The following is a 16,970-nucleotide window of genomic DNA, read 5'->3' as shown; positions in this document are numbered from 1 at the left end:
TAAGCATTCAGGGGAAATGAAGCACTCATTCAGCTAAAACTGCAATTGCTTTGACTATGATCCATGAACTGGATCTATATTCTGCTGGCAAAAGTGCAGAAAGAATCAAAAATGTGCATGGCCATGTGAAGCAAGCAGTCAAATTAAGTGCCTCTGCCTCCAGCAATTGTCTGCTCCTGGATTTTGCTGGATCTCCCATAGCCAGGACAGTTACACAAAGCTAAATAACAAAGTGAACTCCAGTAATGCAGGATGGGAAAAAGCAACAATGGCAGTTAGCCTGAAGTTCCAAAAGAAATCAATCCAACATATGGCCTGCTGACAAAAAAAAGTGTAACATCTTTCTGCCTCCTCCTGTCTAACCCCTCTTCCATCCCTACCTCCTAAGCTTTGTTACTCCTTGCTGCCAGCCCTGCAATCTTTTCCCTTCCCTGGCACTGGCTCTGCCATTTGCGGGACCTTGTCATAAGTGGATTCAACTCATCAAAGCAGGAAAAAAAAAATCTATCTACTTTTTCAGATGGATAGTTTTCTGTCATGCTTCATTTACAGAGGTATAAAATAACCACCTGACAGGAAATTCTGTTGGGGCATACAGGACCAAATTAGAAAAGAGTATTGCACCTTTTTCAGTACTGGTAATCAATTCAATCTATTTATTCTAATGTACAGCACTGCACCTTTGAAGGAAGCTGGATTAAAGTTGAAATGGGCAGATATTAAATGGAGGAAATAGGAATATGGCCAGCATAGGAGGGAAGTTATAAAAACAATAAAAATACAGAGGAATAAGAGAACATGAAAAGGAGAAAGGCAAAAGGGACTTTTATCTCCTGGAAGCTGAAGTATTGAAAGCATTCTGGACATACTGCATTTAAAGTATTTTTCTGTAGAGTGTATTTTAAGTAGCATATAATAGAAAATTTCCTCTAAAATGCCTAAGCTAAATGAACCATACGTTGTCATCTTCCAGAATAAAAAATTTTCCTGTTTTCTAAAACTTGTATGCAGCAAGCTATACCTTGTTTTAAGTGCCACAGAACCTAGCCATAGGGGTATTTTGCTAGAAGTTCTGAGGTTATCTCATAAGTACACCCACACAAGAAAGTAAGACTAGGTGTCTTAAAAATCATTTCCAGATCATAAAAGCAATACTTACTATTAAATTTTGTTTTGCACAATGTAGCTCAAACATAATAAAATTCAGACTTGCAACTACAGTAGAGATATCAGCTCTGTAGCGATCAGAGAACAGGTCAATACCAGGAATAAGAATATTTGTTTCATATTGTGCAAAGTCATAGTCAGATGTTGGATGTGGAAGAGAAGCTCTAAACAGGGTCTGAAAGTAATAACAATGAATTATTTGTGAAAAGGTGTACAGGTATTAGTGAGGCACCATAAACTCCAACTCATAAATTACTTCATAAATGCAACTCCATCAATGCCTTAATTATTCAGCTGTTTCCAGCCACAATATTGAATACATTTTTAGAGAAAATGTTTTATGTGTGAAGTTGATGGAGAAATAAACAAGCTGTAAATAGTCTAAGGACAGTGTGCCTCCCATTGTTTCTGGGAGAGTTGCTGACTTTAGAGCCAGTTAAAAGCTAGTTCCACCTTTAACTAAGGTAGTGCAGCTTATCAGCTAGTGTAGCTTAAATCATTTAACTTAAAGCTAATATGAAATTAATTAATTTCTGGGAGACTTGCTGACTATAAAGCCAGTTCAAAGCTTATTTCACTCTAGCTCAACCTTTAACTAGGTCAGCTAGCACAGCCTAAGTCTTATAACTAAAAACAAGTATGAAATTCAAGGAAATAATTTAAATGTTCTCTCTGAAAAAGGGAAGAATGCTAACATTGTCTCTGATTTGGATATTCCTTCCCAATTTTGTTTATCTTGGTATCATTAACAATGATATGTTAGAGAAATTTGCATTTACACTCAGATTGGAGATATTAACAAGCCTAAAGCCTACACCAGAGGTGGAATTTAAACAAGGTTATAAAAGCTTTCCAATTCAAGGAACAAATTATGGCTTGAACTTCTTGCAGTGCAGTGACAGTAATTGATTATATTTTTCAAGACAATCACCCTGCAAGCTGCTTCTATCCCAATTAATATCAGACCCACTTCGGTCAAGTCACAATTATTTCTCCTGTTATGCGACTGGAACAAATGCTTGCTACCATTTCTGTCGAAAGGAGGAATCACCATTGTTCAGCTTTGTAATTGTTCAGCAATTACAGTGCTAGAAACAAGTCAAAATTCTCCTTTACCTTTGTTTCTTCAACTTGCTCTCCCTTTGGTGAACTTAATAAGTTTTCCAATGTGGCCTAGGACAGGTCTCACAGTCCCAATCATGACACAAGATATCAGACAGTGTCATTGCTTGGTTTTGGAAGAAACCAGATAATTTCCTGAAGCTGCACTGGGATGATCCCAGTAGAGTATAACTGGCAGAATACTTGCAGTTCTTTTTCCTGTGCTACTTTTGATACTGACATCTTAACTTCCATTTAAAAGCAAATTGAAATGTTGTCTTTTTTCTCTACAGGTTTTTTTCTGAAAGTCTGCAAACTTAATTTTAATGATCTTATATTCTTTGTGAGTGAAACGGGATCATTTTTAATATCCTCTGGTTTTAGAGCAAACTTATTATAGAGTTCAGATTTTAGTATTATAAACTAATATTTTTTAGTGCTGAAAAATATTCAAAAATTTCTTTTTTCTAAAGAGTCTGTGCTCTTGGTTGAAAATTTAGAACAATCTGTGAAGACTCTACAGATCTAAAAGACAGCACTCTGCTGTTGTTGATGCCATCCCGCTCTTCCTGAGCAGAATACTTCAAGAGAAGAAAAATATATTTGACTATCAAATGTTTTAGTCATCTTCCCCTTTCAGTATTTTTTCTCTGAGACACTCTAGCCTCCTACTGAAGTGATAATTTTAGGCTATAATATAGAAATAATGTTAAAAAACAAAGAATAAAAACATTGTATCTAATATGCATAAATTGTCAACTACCTGTGATCTCCATTTTTCCTTTACAAGCAAAACAAAAAGAGAATTATTTTAACAGAGGGTCATTTTAGAAGCAATTTGTTAACTTCATGAATATGAACTGAAATTGCGTTCTTACCTTAAAAAGTATTGCAGAAAAATAGCAGTATTTTGTTCTTAATCTTATCTTTGATGTTGTTATATACCTAAAGCACAATAAATAATAAGAAATATGAATATACCCATCAACATAAATTATTGAAATCCTTGGGTTTTTAGTCTAATGGGATAATAACACTAACACAATCTAGATGTTTTTCCTATTGGAAAACAACTGCCTGTTTTTAAATAGGTGCTCAGTCACACCATGCAAAGAAGCTTTTGACCAAAGACATACCTAGACAAAGGGAGTCGTCTAGATTATCTTCAAACTTAGAGGAGAAACACAGGCAATCTAAGGGCAAACTCCATCTCACACAAAACTTAAAAGATAAAGCAGATCAGGCAACTCATACTTTAAAGTGTATTTCTTTCCAAAAAGGGAGCCTAAGATAACTAACACATGGAGTTTAACATGGCAGGTGTCCAGCTAAATGTAATGATTCCCACACAGTACCTCACCAGAGCCTTAAACCATTCTGGAAGCAGAATAGTTCTATGATTAACAAGCCTAGAAATCTTTACTTCAATTACTTCAAGCCTAGAAATCTTTACTTCAAATCTTTTACTTCTAAAATATTAGAATCCTTTAATCTGCATTTTACAGCATATGACTAAGTTGCAGTAGAAAGAGCAACTCAAGAGAAAGATGTTTAACAGTTCAAGTCAGGTCTAAACACCAAAGAACTGCCTGAGGGAGAAGCCAGGAGGACAGCTCCCTCCAAATCCTGCCAGGATTTGGAATGGACATATTAGCAGCAAAGGAATAGTATCCAGTGCAGCAAATAGGGGAGTCCCCAGGTGCTTTTACAGGTGTTTGTGGCCCCTAACTGGACCCGAGACTGAACCACAGCTCTGAATTAGAAGAGATGTCATTTGTAACCAAATTAAACTCACTCCTTTTCCTTTTGGGTGCTAATTCTGAGTGTGGCAATGCCACTTCATCCTGAAATACCCATGCCAGTACTTGCAAAGCTACCTTGGTTTATAGATATTATACAGTGCTATTAATACAACCTGCTACAGGTAAGGCAATTTACTTAAAGATGAAATTCTGCTCTTTCATAGTTATAGTGTTTCTAAGGTCATTTAATGCTGTCTTGGGTACTTCTAGATTTATATTTTGTACAATACATTGAGGAACAGCTCAGAATTACATTCACAGTGTTTTACCAGCAGTCAAGGACTACTGGATGGAAATATTTACTGATGGTAGATTTTTATACAGTAATTCAAATTTCATTTAGTTCTAATTCACCAGAAAACTAGTACTTTAGGCAGTAAATCTGACCTCAAGATACATTAATATTTAATATGTGCAATAACTTGTGAAATGTGATATTTTGATTGAAAATCAATATGACTGTAAAATCCTTGCACTTATGATTTTTTATCATTTTGTTTTCTTTTAATGATCCCTCCATATAACATACAGCTGCATTTATGATCAAAGATGAGCACTGTAGAAAAGGGAAAAACAATATTCTACAAAGAAGCAAATTTCTTCCTGAAAGGAAAAATTACTCTGCTTTTGATGGGTCCTTTTTATAACAACTCATTATTGGTTTTTAATTAATTCGAAGTTGCCTCATATCTTGGATGAGCAATTTGTTTAAAATATGATAGAAATACATATATGGGTATGATACTTACTGAGCTATCTTAGCCACTAGGACTGCTGCATGTAAACATCCCCAAGCTCCAGCCTGAGAAAGAAATTTCTGACTTATATCAGTTGATCTTCCAACTGCAAAGCAGTCTGTATCATCTTTTGGAAAACTTAACTCTTGCCAGGTGTTAAGAGCATCAGCAATGTCGAGTGTTTCATCAAGGGATTGACACCAGTATTTAAAAGCAGCTCTGTAACATAAAAAATACCATCATATTGCTGACATTTTCCAAAGTGGAAGATAAGACCTGCTTCATTTTTCCTTTATTGCCTGAGATTTAACTAACTCTGATTGGGTCAAAAACTGAAATACATTTTCTACAACACAAAAAAAGATATAGCTGGTCAATGTACTGGTCAAGAGACTTATGGGCACTCAAATTAAATCCTCAAGCCATAGACAGTACTTCTTAAAAACACAAAAATGAATAATTTGCTTAATGGCAATTAGGTGGCTAAGAAAAATAAACAATGTATAGGAAAAAGCCCTCTCAAAATATAGCTATTAGTAAGTTAGATGAAAGAAGTTATATGGACTAGTAGACAGCACAAGAAGACAGTTGAGATGTATAGGACTGACAATTAAAAAAATGAAACTGTGCTCTTTTTAATCCAGTAACTATGTACCTTTTATTTCTGGCATAAAAGTGAAGATTTCCAAGTTCATGTAGAGCCTGTACCTTGAGGTCTCTCTGGTTATTCATTTCAAGGATTCCTGTAATTTATTTTTAATCAATTAAAAAAAAAACAACATTGTTATATCATTAAAATGGTTACTGAATCTTGAACAAATTTGGCATGAGTAACATGAATTCACATGTAATTCAATGTACAAGTATTTTTTTTAATTTATTGGTCTTGTATATTTTACCTTCAAATGTACCATTTCTTATTTCAACTAACTTTGAAGGCAAAAATAAGATATATGGACCTGTTTATAATCTTTTGTATTTTTCTTTTTTCAGACCTCTCAAATTTCTTCCTGTTCACAACATAAACTGGAGAACAGGTCATTGGCCCTGCTAAACAACTCTGCATACAGCACAGAAGCACTCTCACCATACAGCACAGAAGCACTCTCACAGACACATTTTTGGAAGCTGTGCTGCCAATAAAACCACTCAGAGCTACTACACTTGACCTGTTGAGCCATACAGCAAAATCAGGTAGTAGTGAGGAGCTGTGACTGCATGAGTAAAGCCATATCAGAATGTAAGATGGAAGCCAAGTAACTAGGTCACATGTCCAAATGAAAGAATCTAAAGTCTGTTTGCTATGAAAAAAAAACTGTCATGGAATTAAAATGAAGCTGCTAAACATTATATCAAATTCTGAATTGGGATTAATCAGCATAACACCACTGAAGTAATGCTTTTTCATAAAATGAGACAACCATAGCAATTATGAACCAATTAGTGACTTGTTTAGGATCTCATGCAGACTTCCTCAATCAAGAGGAAGAAGGTTGTACATTCCTGGAAACCAGCCTTCAGACAGTTACAGCTGTCTGTAAGAGGAAAAATAGCAATGGAATAAACATATATAAACACAGATAGGCAGAATATTGTTACTTCTTATCTGAAGCAGAAATTTATGAAAAAATTACCTATTGTTTGTTCATAGGAAGATATAATTACTGAAAGGTGTGACTTTGGTATTGGTCTACTTTCAACCATACTGGAGAAATTATATTTTTCTTGAGAAAGGTCACACGGTGTCGGTAGAAATATCACTTCATCTACCACGCTAAATTTCAGCTTTCTGCTTGAAGAGATATGACTGCTGATTGCTCTTCCAGCATTTTCTAGATTAGAAAAGTGATTTATATGATCAGTTTGGAAAAGTATTGTTCTATTTCTAGCAACCCAAATATTCCCAAACCATGTCAATCAAACTAATATAAAATTCCTGTGTACCCTAATTCCATTTGGTTTCCTATGCTCTAATTCTGTGTGTCTCCTAATTAAACTCATTGGACATAATTCATTGGTCAGTGTAACCAAAGGGTATGTGCTCTGTTAAGGAAAACAAATTTGGGAAGATCTACCAGTCAGTCCTCTGACAGAAGTATGGCTGCAGACAGACAGGTGACACAGCTGCATGAAAAAAATTATCATCCAACTATTAGACAAATCAGAGGAAATGGGACTTAGAGCTTGTGCTTATAGAACTTCAAATTTAACTTCATATTCCATATTTTTTCTAATTGTCAGTAACTAAAACTTGAATTTAGAAAAATCTGTTCCTTTCACTCTTTGCTATTTTAACTGCATATACACTTTATTAAGGGCAAAACACTTCAATGAATCACTCACCTTGTGTGTGTGCAAGAAATAATGAAAGTAGTTTCCTGCTGTGTCTCAGTGCTCTGCTTTGATGTTTAGATTTTTCTAGAGTTTCTTTAAAACATTTCAGTGTATCATTCACATCAAGAGGCACACAAACTAGGGCTTTTGCTTGATTGTGATCTAAAAGGAATTATTAATTATGGAGAAAAAAATTGTAATATGTAAATAAATATTTTTAGTAAACCACGCTGTAAAACATATTTGAACATTTTCATAACTTCAAAACTAAAGTATAATAAAACATTCCCCTTTTTTTCCTGTTGCTTTATGAATTAAAGCAAATTACTAGCCAACAAGAAAAATAATTCTGTCAATAACAGTACTGATTCACACTAACTTATGGGTATATTGCTGGATATCCAAAAATAACAAAAGAAAGCTGGACCAAGTCCACCATGCTGCCTCACAGGCTGTAGGTTATCTGGCACCTGCTTTTCTCTGCTTTCAGACATAGCCTGAATATATTTGGAAAGATCTTGATAATATTACAGTCCATCCAAAACATCAAGAACAAGAATTTGAAGACAAAGCTCCATTTATAATAAAAGATAAATTGTAGGAGAAGTGGAAGACTATGATAAGGAAAGGAAACAGAATTTTTAAAAAAAATCAGTATGAAACAAAGACAAAACTCTGGGAGAAAAGAGAACACACAATACTGAACTTTGCTCTGACCTGTAGAATCATTATTCATTGGAGGATTGAAAGAGCATCCAGGAAAAACCTCTTCACTGGAAGAACGAGCAACAGGCAGCTGTAATTTGTACCCTATGTAGTTTCTGCATGTCATCTAAAAAGCAGGATTTGTTTCATGAGAACTGAATCATATTAAGAAAAATCAGCAGTTGGTTCATACAGTTAAATACCTATATACTCAGTCACATGACAAAATAAGAAGAGGACTAATTAATAAAGACACCAGTGGCCCATAACTAGTACTCTTGTCAGTAAGAGGTGAAACATTCAAACCTAAATATTGCATATAAGTGTTTCGAAGTTACTGCACTAAACTTGTCTCTTACTTGGTATTTGCCACAATCATTAGCAACTCCTTGATGTTCTGCAAATATTCCACCTTTTTTTCTCCAGATGAATGCATGCTTGCACAGAACCTGTCGCTAAGCATGCCTAAAGGACATGTTGCCTGGGAAACACAATGGAATGCTAAATACAGAGGTACAAAATAGCTCTAAGCAAGTAACAACAGCAGCCTAACCCTGGCAGAGAAGCAAACTTCCAGACTTCTATAAAGGACTAATCCACAAAAGACTTTTTATTTTGCTAATGTAGTTACACCACTTCAGAAGCAGAAGGACCAACAGAACTAGTTCTAGAATTCTCTGAATGACATTTATATATGAAATATAACCATAAACTCCAAATTTCTTACCTGAAATCCTTATTACTATTAGCTAACACTAGTCTTTAATCTGTAAGCTGTCTTTCAAAACTATGATTACTTTTCCACAGCTCAGTTACAAGCACTGTGGATGTGTTTGCTATGGTGTTCTTCTATAGACAAAAGGACTATGTTGGAATGGCTGGGCCAGAGAGAGTCTGCAGGAAACAGAGAACACAGAGCTCCTGAGCTGCCCTTGTGAGCCACAGGCCCTTCAGAGTCCCTGCATGCCCTGGGCACTGCTGTGCTGTGGCAAGGCAGTGGCTCCTGAACCCCATGTTCGTGCTCATAGTCAGAACAAACCTCTTTGGTACTCCAAATCCCACTTTCCCCTCCTCTCCTTCAAGTCCTCTCTTTACTTTAGTGATAGAAACATCCTAAAAATATCCACAGTGAGACTGACTTCAGCAAAGCTTCTTAGAAATAAACCTTACATTTTAAAAAATTGGAAAACTCTAATTTGTAATAGCTAGTTCAATGAAAAATTTCCAACTGGCACTTTTAAGCAAATATATAGAGCCATGGCATTTAATGAGAGGAACTTGCTGAGCTGCTTAGGGGTTTTTTTGGTGGTAATCAAGTTTTTTTAAGTTTTTTATCCACGTTGTCAGTGTTTGCTTTATTCAATTTTATTAACTTTTGGAGCAGTGTTCCAATGCAGAAGCAAAGCAATATCCAAATAAATATTTTAAGGTTAAAAGAGTGGCATCAAGAAATGACATGAAATTAGATTTAGGCTTATAATACGGAATGGGTATGTTGTGCATGGCAGAAATGTCCTCTGGGTCACCTGCTGCTCTTGGATTCATGTCATACAAACCTTTTCATGCACTTCAATCAATTACGTTCATTAATTTGTTATAATTGACTATTTGGGAACACATAAGAAAGCATATTAAGCTAATCAGTGAAACTGCTTTTCCACATTTAGCTCACATTCAGAGTCAGCGGCCCAAAAAGAAATCTGCGTTTCACCTTTTGTGCACCATCAGACAGATATTTTGTGAAATGAGATTCATGGCTGTCTGAGCCACTGAACTGCTGTATCCTCTCCAGCAGCTGCCTCTGAGCATACACCAGCAGTGGACTCACTTGTTCTGTGAACCTCTCACTGGAAAAAAAAACAAAGTGTAGTAATTAAGCAATATAATGGTATATTAAACTATATAAAGTTAACTTTTTTAGTTTTTATTAGAGCTGGGACTTACTGTGTAAATATGTTAAATTGTACAGCTATGTGTACCAGTGCTTCCCACTTCTTCATTTGATATAATAATTCTATTGTTTTAAGAATCAGATTACATATCCATCTCAGGTCAACCACGTTCACATCATCCATGGGAGGCTGGGGATGAAGACTAGAACCACCATTCTCATCCGCAATACCTCCTAAACAACTGGGAATGCAAAAGTCTCCATCGGGATCCACAATCTACAGTGAAAAAACATTATTTTACCTGTTATTTTCAAATGTGTTTTCAGGACAAATCAATTACAGAGATCAGAAAGTACTGTAATCATCTAAAACACTTGTTAAAGAGAATAACTTGAAGATACCAGAATATAATGCAAGAGAGAGAACACTCTCTTTAATGAAAATGTGATAATCAAGATTTGTCTTAATAAAAATAATTTTTACCTTAAGAGAACTGCTTGCTTGTAGGTCAATTATCATATCAATGATCATGTCTGATGCAAAATAAAATGGCAACCAGATGGTGTTGCAAAGAAAATCCCAGGTGATGGGAAATGCATCCATTTGGGAAATTGACTGGTTAGCAATCAATTGAAATTCTTGAGTATAGTTCCAAAGATCTCGACAAGCATTTTGAAGCAATGTCCAGTGGCCACCACGGTGAGCAAGAACCTGTGTATACCATTCAAAACATAACTATACCTTGGAAAGACAGAAATTGAAAGCTTCATTCTTTTATTGCAAAACTTAAGCATAAGTAATCTTTCAGAATTACAGTATAGGCATTACAGACCCTTAATTTTTACCTTTTCATAGAAGAACTAATTTATAAGTGAATTTAATTGTAGGTTTTGGTGTGAGAATAAGAAATAAAAATTAATTCACACCACCGATATGTGTGCTTTTACTTGGGTTTGGAAGGTTTTATGCAAGAGTGGTTAGTCTGCATTTCCCTTAAACCATTGGTTCTCCAGTTTCTAGTGTGAGATTCACTAAGACCTGTAAAGAGAAAGTTAAATCTGCAAGTATTTTCAGAAAAATTTAACAAACATGAGAAGGAAAGTTACAAAGGTGGAATGAAAAATAGAACAATTACATAAGTTATTTAATTTTTGATAGAAATATATATTAGGATAGGTGACATGGCTGACCTTACATACATTGTACTTGGATATTTTTCAGAAAATGAGAAAACATTATTTTAAAACAGTGATTTTTTTTAAATTTTCTGAGGTCTTTTAATGTAAAAAGTAGTAAGTATTGCAAGACATGCTTAATGCATTAATTATTAATGCTTAGTAATATATAGCTTAATAAGAAACCAACCACATCTTACCACTGCTCTTTTCAAATGCAAGAAGATGCTTGTAAAATGCTTCAGTAAAAGGGTATTTGACGCAAACTGGTCCTGTTTTTCAGTCTTTGCTGTTCGACTTCGAGGAGTTCGACTCTGTTTATTTCTGGTTTTAGGAGATTTACCTGTAACTGAAAATAAAAATTTCACTCATTAAAATTGAGTTGAAGTTCTGAAAAAAAAAAGAAAAAAACAATCAGTTGGGATTTTCTGGTGGCAGCTAAATACTTAAATGTTAGGAAATGCCAATGTTAAGGTTATCATGTTTGTAAGGTTATGATATTTAAAATACAAGATGCTTTTACTTAGGAACTGGGATGAAATCAAGTCTGAGCAACAAAATAATCGGTACCAAATAGCTTTCAGCCTCTCAAAGTCAAAACACAATCCTCATTTAAGTTCTAGGAAGAAGTCACCATGACAAGAAATCTCTTGCCAAGCTTGCAAGAATCTTTCTTAAACAGAAACCTCTTAAAGGAGATGTTAGGAAGAAAGGAGGATTTCTGACAAATTCCGTGGTATGTGTAGAATTCCTTCACTATTTAATTCACTATCAAATACCCCCAAGGGGAAAGGCAAAGGCTCATGGTAATGGAATATGGTAATATCTGAACTATAGGTTTCAGGTAGAGGCTAATTCCAAGCTATATAATACTTGAACTCTATGGCAAACTACACATTTTACATAATTCTTTTAATCATAACTGTTGCAAATGCTAGGAGATAGTAAAGAGGACTTTTATCAGGTTTCAGCCAATTTCAGTGTGTCTCAGTGACTGGTAAGCATCAAGGCAAAGGTGTTTCTGGAAGAGTAGGCTGTTGCAAAGAGAACCAGTGAATTCAAGTGCTAGTTCTTGTCACACCTCCTTGGAGAAGGCAAAGAGGACAGCTGATTTTACCTAAGGAAGCCCTACATGGAAAGACAGGAGAATTTTGATCTTTACTGCTGTGGCAAGAATGTGTCCCTGAAGAACTATTGAAAAGACCAGGCCTATGATTTCTTGTTGAACTTCTGGTGCCAATGCAGACTTTGTGCTGACTTGTACACTACCACTGATATCTGAGGAAATCAAAGTTCTGCATTTTACAATTACCCACATTTAGGAGCCTTTTGGCTCCTGTTGAAACCTCATAGATAAAAACAGCTATAATATTAATAATAAATGTTAAATGTGAAAGACAGAGAAATTAAATAAAAGTGGTAGAAAATAAATTGTTCCTGAGGTAGCTTCTGACACAGGGAAATGCTGGGGAGAAAACAGGAGAGAAGGAAAATGAAATTCTACTTAAAATTTGAAAGATAATAATAAGCTTCATTCTATAACTTTAAAAACGACTTACAGAATGACCCAGGAAAATTTGGACCTGCTAGGAAATGTAAAGGAAACTACCAATCAATTACAAACCTCAGAAACTGAAAGAAATTATCAATGGATTCAGAATAATTTGGAATATTATCAATTTAATATGTGTAGGTAGTGTGGTATCTGCAAACCTAAAGCTAGGATAATTTTTTTAACTTACAAACTTACTAATAAATTATAGGATAAAGAATAACTAATTGATAGAATGAAACATATTTATTAATAGATTAAACAATGCTCAGAATTATTAGATATGCCACATCACTTACTATGACTTCTGTTATACTAGGTATGCAAAAAAAATATGGAGGACAATTGAAACCTAGAAATGTCTTCTATTGACTTTGCATGATTGACTGTTTTTCCAAAGGTGATGTGGACAACTAATGATGGAGGTCTAGACAGACAGAAATCAAGAAAAACCAAAAGTTAAGTTTAAATTGATTTCACTTGTGCACCAATAAAAATTCTTACAGGTTTGGGTTTCAGTCTCTTCTGACTTTTCAAGTAGAGAAGGAGTTGGTTTTCCTATGTTATCATCTGCAGCTTCCCTTGCCAGTACAGTGCCAGAATTGTTTAATGAGAATATCTCAGGATCCAAAATATTGTAACTGCAGAATGAAAGAGAAGAAAACACAAAAAAAAAAAAAAAAAAACACATACAATATCAAAAATATTTTTTATGTACATACACAATAGTCAGTTTCTCAGAAGTGATTACTTTCCGGCAGCTTTAGGAGTCAGAAATAATGAATGATAGCCAAATGTTATAAGGAACGAAAAACTAACTTAACATAGTATACTTCAAAGCTTTCATCTCACCAATGAAGTTAGCAACCAAAGCTGTGCCTGATGTCCACAGGATGGAAAGCAAAACATTTTACATAGTAACAAGTAATTTGTATTTGAAAGCTGAACTGTTCATATGAATATATTGTAATTCAGATCTGTCTGCAGCAACAGGAATAACACAATAATCTCCATTAACAGCAATCACTGATAGTGCAGTAAGATGTACCTGTCCAGATGATGTGAACCACTAATTCCAATGTTATATTGCTCTTCCAGGGTCTTTTTAAATAGGTGGTAGTGTGCAACTGCCAGATAGATATTCATCTGAGACTTCCAGGGCATCTCTTCAAGACACATTTGACAAAAGTGACTTCGAGTTACATATTTACCCAGCAGCATCACTAAGGTTTGATGAGCTAATTTCTTCAATTTATCCATGCCTTTCCTAAATCAAAACATATGAAGTAGCAGAAAATTAAACTCTGTTTTCTTGAAGCTCTAGGATAAAAGTCCTGGTAAAGATACACAAATATTGCATATCCCCAGATTTATATGCACAAGCACATAAGCATAAGACATATTTCTAAATAAAAGACTTTTGCTTTAGTCAAGAAAAGCAACTGTGCTTTCTCTCTAAGTGCACTTAACACATAATTATGCTATTTTATTTTTTACTAGTCTCTATAAGACATTTGTTTTAGTACTTTAAAGAGTTTAGATCATTTTGAAGTTATTTGTCCCTGAATTGTACAGATTATTATAGCAAATACCATGTCAAAGTCAATTCAGGAGGGTCTTCTATTATACTATAAATCTGGATAATTTCTTTTTTACTCTTTGCTTTGGTAATTAAGCACATTCAGTATGAAGAGAACATAGTATTTCAAATCTGGATGCCTGCCTTTAATTTCCAGCCAAAGCTTTTTTAAGTTTCCCTGAGATATGAAAAAATTCTGTATTACTTCACAGACATACAATGCTATATTTAAACTGAATCTCATTTTTTAAAAATTAACCGAGAACTGATTGCTTTATTTATCTAAATTATTTTTCTGCCTGTTTTTCACCTTTAAAATTTGTGAAGAATAGTATAGCACATACAATTATACAATTTTGATTATATTATACAGCATTAATACTATGTAAGACACAAAAGAGTAGCTGATAAAAACCCAAGATAGGTTTAACATACCCACTTCTGCTGAAAGCCATGAAAATAATTTTATGTAAGGTAGGGTTTCTTCTGTCAAGGAGGAATAACAACATTTTTGGATGGTTTAGGTGAATATTTAGAAGATTATATGGAAACTTTTTCTAGGTTATTTAAAACACTTCCAGAATCAGTTACATGATTGCTTATATGCAAATATTTATAGTTTCCTATTTGCTAAGTACTGTAAGTGACCAAAGGACCAAGTTATGAATACTACACAGTCTTTCAAGTCAGAAGGTAATGTTATTGGCAAGTTAACCAAATACAAACAAATACCTGCCAAAAGAAGAGGTGAATAATTTTTTTTTTAAATCAAAAAACAGTGTTGTGGAAGCTTCAAAAGAGATAGTCCAAAAAGACTAGCAAAAGGACCACAAAAATCATTCTGAAACTACTACTACTATTATTTATTTATTTAATAATAAATATTTTTATTAGCTTTGTAACAGATAAACTCCCCAACACAGTTTGAAAAGCATTATAATACACAGATTATCAGAGCTTTTCCACCTTGATGAATCAACATGCTCAAGCTAACACAACTGAAATACAATTTTTGATTATTAATACAACGACTTGAAATCATTGACAGCTATTTAACAGAAATGCATCAGATTTTGTTTCCTTGAGTGGAAACCAATTTTGTACTAAACTACATCAGAAAAATGAGAGGACTGTGCAGAAATTAGTCTCTTTGATATAATACAAAAACCAAAATATATACTTAATTATAATCTAAATTTCAGTCAAAATATTTTTTTCTGTATATGAGCCTGATAACTGTTCATTTACTTTTGTGTTTCTGGAGATTTCATTGCATCTGGATTTTTCATTAAATAGTCTCTGAGAGGTCCTTTCTTAGGCACATCTTGTTTTGTAGGTTTCTTTGAAGGGGATGCCTTTGGTTTCCTTGAAGGTGAGGTATTCTTTCCCTTTAAAAAAAAATCTTGCATCAAAATCTTAAAGATATTTCAAATAATTATTTATACCTACATTACCAGTTACTTGAGGTATAGAGCAGTTTGGCTTACGTAGGAACAGGACATTAAAAACAAATTCTGGAAATGGTTGTCAAAATAAGACTGCAAAAGAAATACTTAAAAATTCCAGAAAACATCACCATTTTTCTGGAAAGTACATGTCAAATGCCTGACACAAAGAAGCCAGCCAGGTCCCTAAAGATTTTCTTTCATATATCAGTGTTTTCAACACAGAAATAATGATAGTTCTTTTCCTAATATTATAAACAGTAAAACTTTGCAATGCAAAAATGGAGACAGAAAAACCCTTTTCCTAATCTATCTCAGATGCTAGCAGTATTTCAACATTACTAGTAGATTACAAGGGAGAAAACTCTTCCTCTAAAATAATACTAATCCATTAAGATTATTTGTATCTTCCAGTAAAAGTAAAAATCTATTTTAAATTAATTCAGAACAAAAAGCCTTTACTGTGCAATTAGAACATCCGCACAAGGAGTTAACCATGAACAATTACTCACAAAAAAGTCTAAGCATGTATTGTACAAAAGGGCCTGAGCTGATCTTCTTTTCTGAATGTGATGGTACCCAAGATATTTCCTATAACCACCATGTTCTTTTAAAGGGAGTAAGGTAAGGCAAGTTTCTTCTGATTTCAGAATTCCTTATTCTGACTCATCTCAAATTCTCACAATTGTTCGTCTTTCAGATGAATCCCATGCCAACTTTTCTTCCTGATTTTAGAAGTGCAGAGGTCAGCTGAGGACTAGAGTTTGTATCCCAAATTTTAGGAACTGTGGATGTCTCTAGATGAGATTTTTATGAGACAATTTTTGAAAACTTATTTTGTTCTTATGGTATCGCTACCCAGTAAAAACACACAACTCCTTAAAAATAAAACTCACTTTCTCAACTCCTGCAGCACCTGTGCTTTCTCCCTCACTCTGGGAGAGTGTTGACCTGAGAGATCTTGCTTGTGTTGAAATTCCATCAGTACCGAGCAAGTTCTCATTCCTCCTGATGAAAAATATTTTAAAAATCATCATCATAATAATCATCATGTTAAACTCCTTTCATAGTAAAAGATTATTTTTAGGAACATACAGAACATATAATGCAATTCCTATTTCATTTGCAGTTTTGAATTCAAAAGACTTTCTTCATCCTCTTAAGAAAATAGGAGGTGTTAATTTTCAAGGTTTATTATAGACATCTACATTTGTGAGTAACAACTATATCACCTTCCTAATGCCTACTAAAATAAAATAGTTTTCTTCATTACCCAAATTATACTACAGAATTTTGCAAATAATTTCTTCACATCCTATTGTTTTAGTCTCTTGTAACCACAATTCCTGTTCCCTGAAATATATATCTCATTTTTACTGATTATTTGCCTTTCATATTTTAGAAACACTGATGTGCTTTTTTAAAAATGGGATCTTCTCAGGTAAGTGTTTACAATTTGGCTCCATTTATCTTTTCCCCAC

The 16,970-nt window shown here is 34.1% G+C and overlaps 1 protein-coding gene across 1 annotated transcript in view; it reads right to left on the bottom strand.

Annotated features, from left to right (window-relative positions):
* Positions 1-16,970, bottom strand: part of CFAP54 (cilia and flagella associated protein 54) — a 104,664-nt gene that overhangs the window by 38,151 nt on the left and 49,543 nt on the right. Inside the window, exons 32-46 of the mRNA XM_038155315.1 lie at positions 16,386-16,497; positions 15,293-15,432; positions 13,514-13,732; positions 12,970-13,106; positions 11,114-11,262; positions 10,222-10,449; positions 9,791-10,014; positions 9,519-9,693; positions 7,859-7,973; positions 7,151-7,303; positions 6,442-6,639; positions 5,463-5,550; positions 4,820-5,026; positions 3,147-3,213; positions 1,160-1,342 (exon numbers count right to left, since the gene is read on the bottom strand). Coding sequence (XP_038011243.1) covers positions 1,160-1,342; positions 3,147-3,213; positions 4,820-5,026; positions 5,463-5,550; positions 6,442-6,639; positions 7,151-7,303; positions 7,859-7,973; positions 9,519-9,693; positions 9,791-10,014; positions 10,222-10,449; positions 11,114-11,262; positions 12,970-13,106; positions 13,514-13,732; positions 15,293-15,432; positions 16,386-16,497 — 2,395 coding nt within the window. The remainder of the gene's footprint in view (positions 1-1,159; positions 1,343-3,146; positions 3,214-4,819; positions 5,027-5,462; positions 5,551-6,441; positions 6,640-7,150; positions 7,304-7,858; positions 7,974-9,518; positions 9,694-9,790; positions 10,015-10,221; positions 10,450-11,113; positions 11,263-12,969; positions 13,107-13,513; positions 13,733-15,292; positions 15,433-16,385; positions 16,498-16,970) is intronic.

The sequence above is a fragment of the Motacilla alba genome, chromosome 1A (genome assembly GCF_015832195.1).
Source record: "Motacilla alba alba isolate MOTALB_02 chromosome 1A, Motacilla_alba_V1.0_pri, whole genome shotgun sequence".
NCBI lineage: Eukaryota > Metazoa > Chordata > Aves > Passeriformes > Motacillidae > Motacilla > Motacilla alba.
This window is presented reverse-complemented; position numbering and strand designations above follow the sequence as displayed.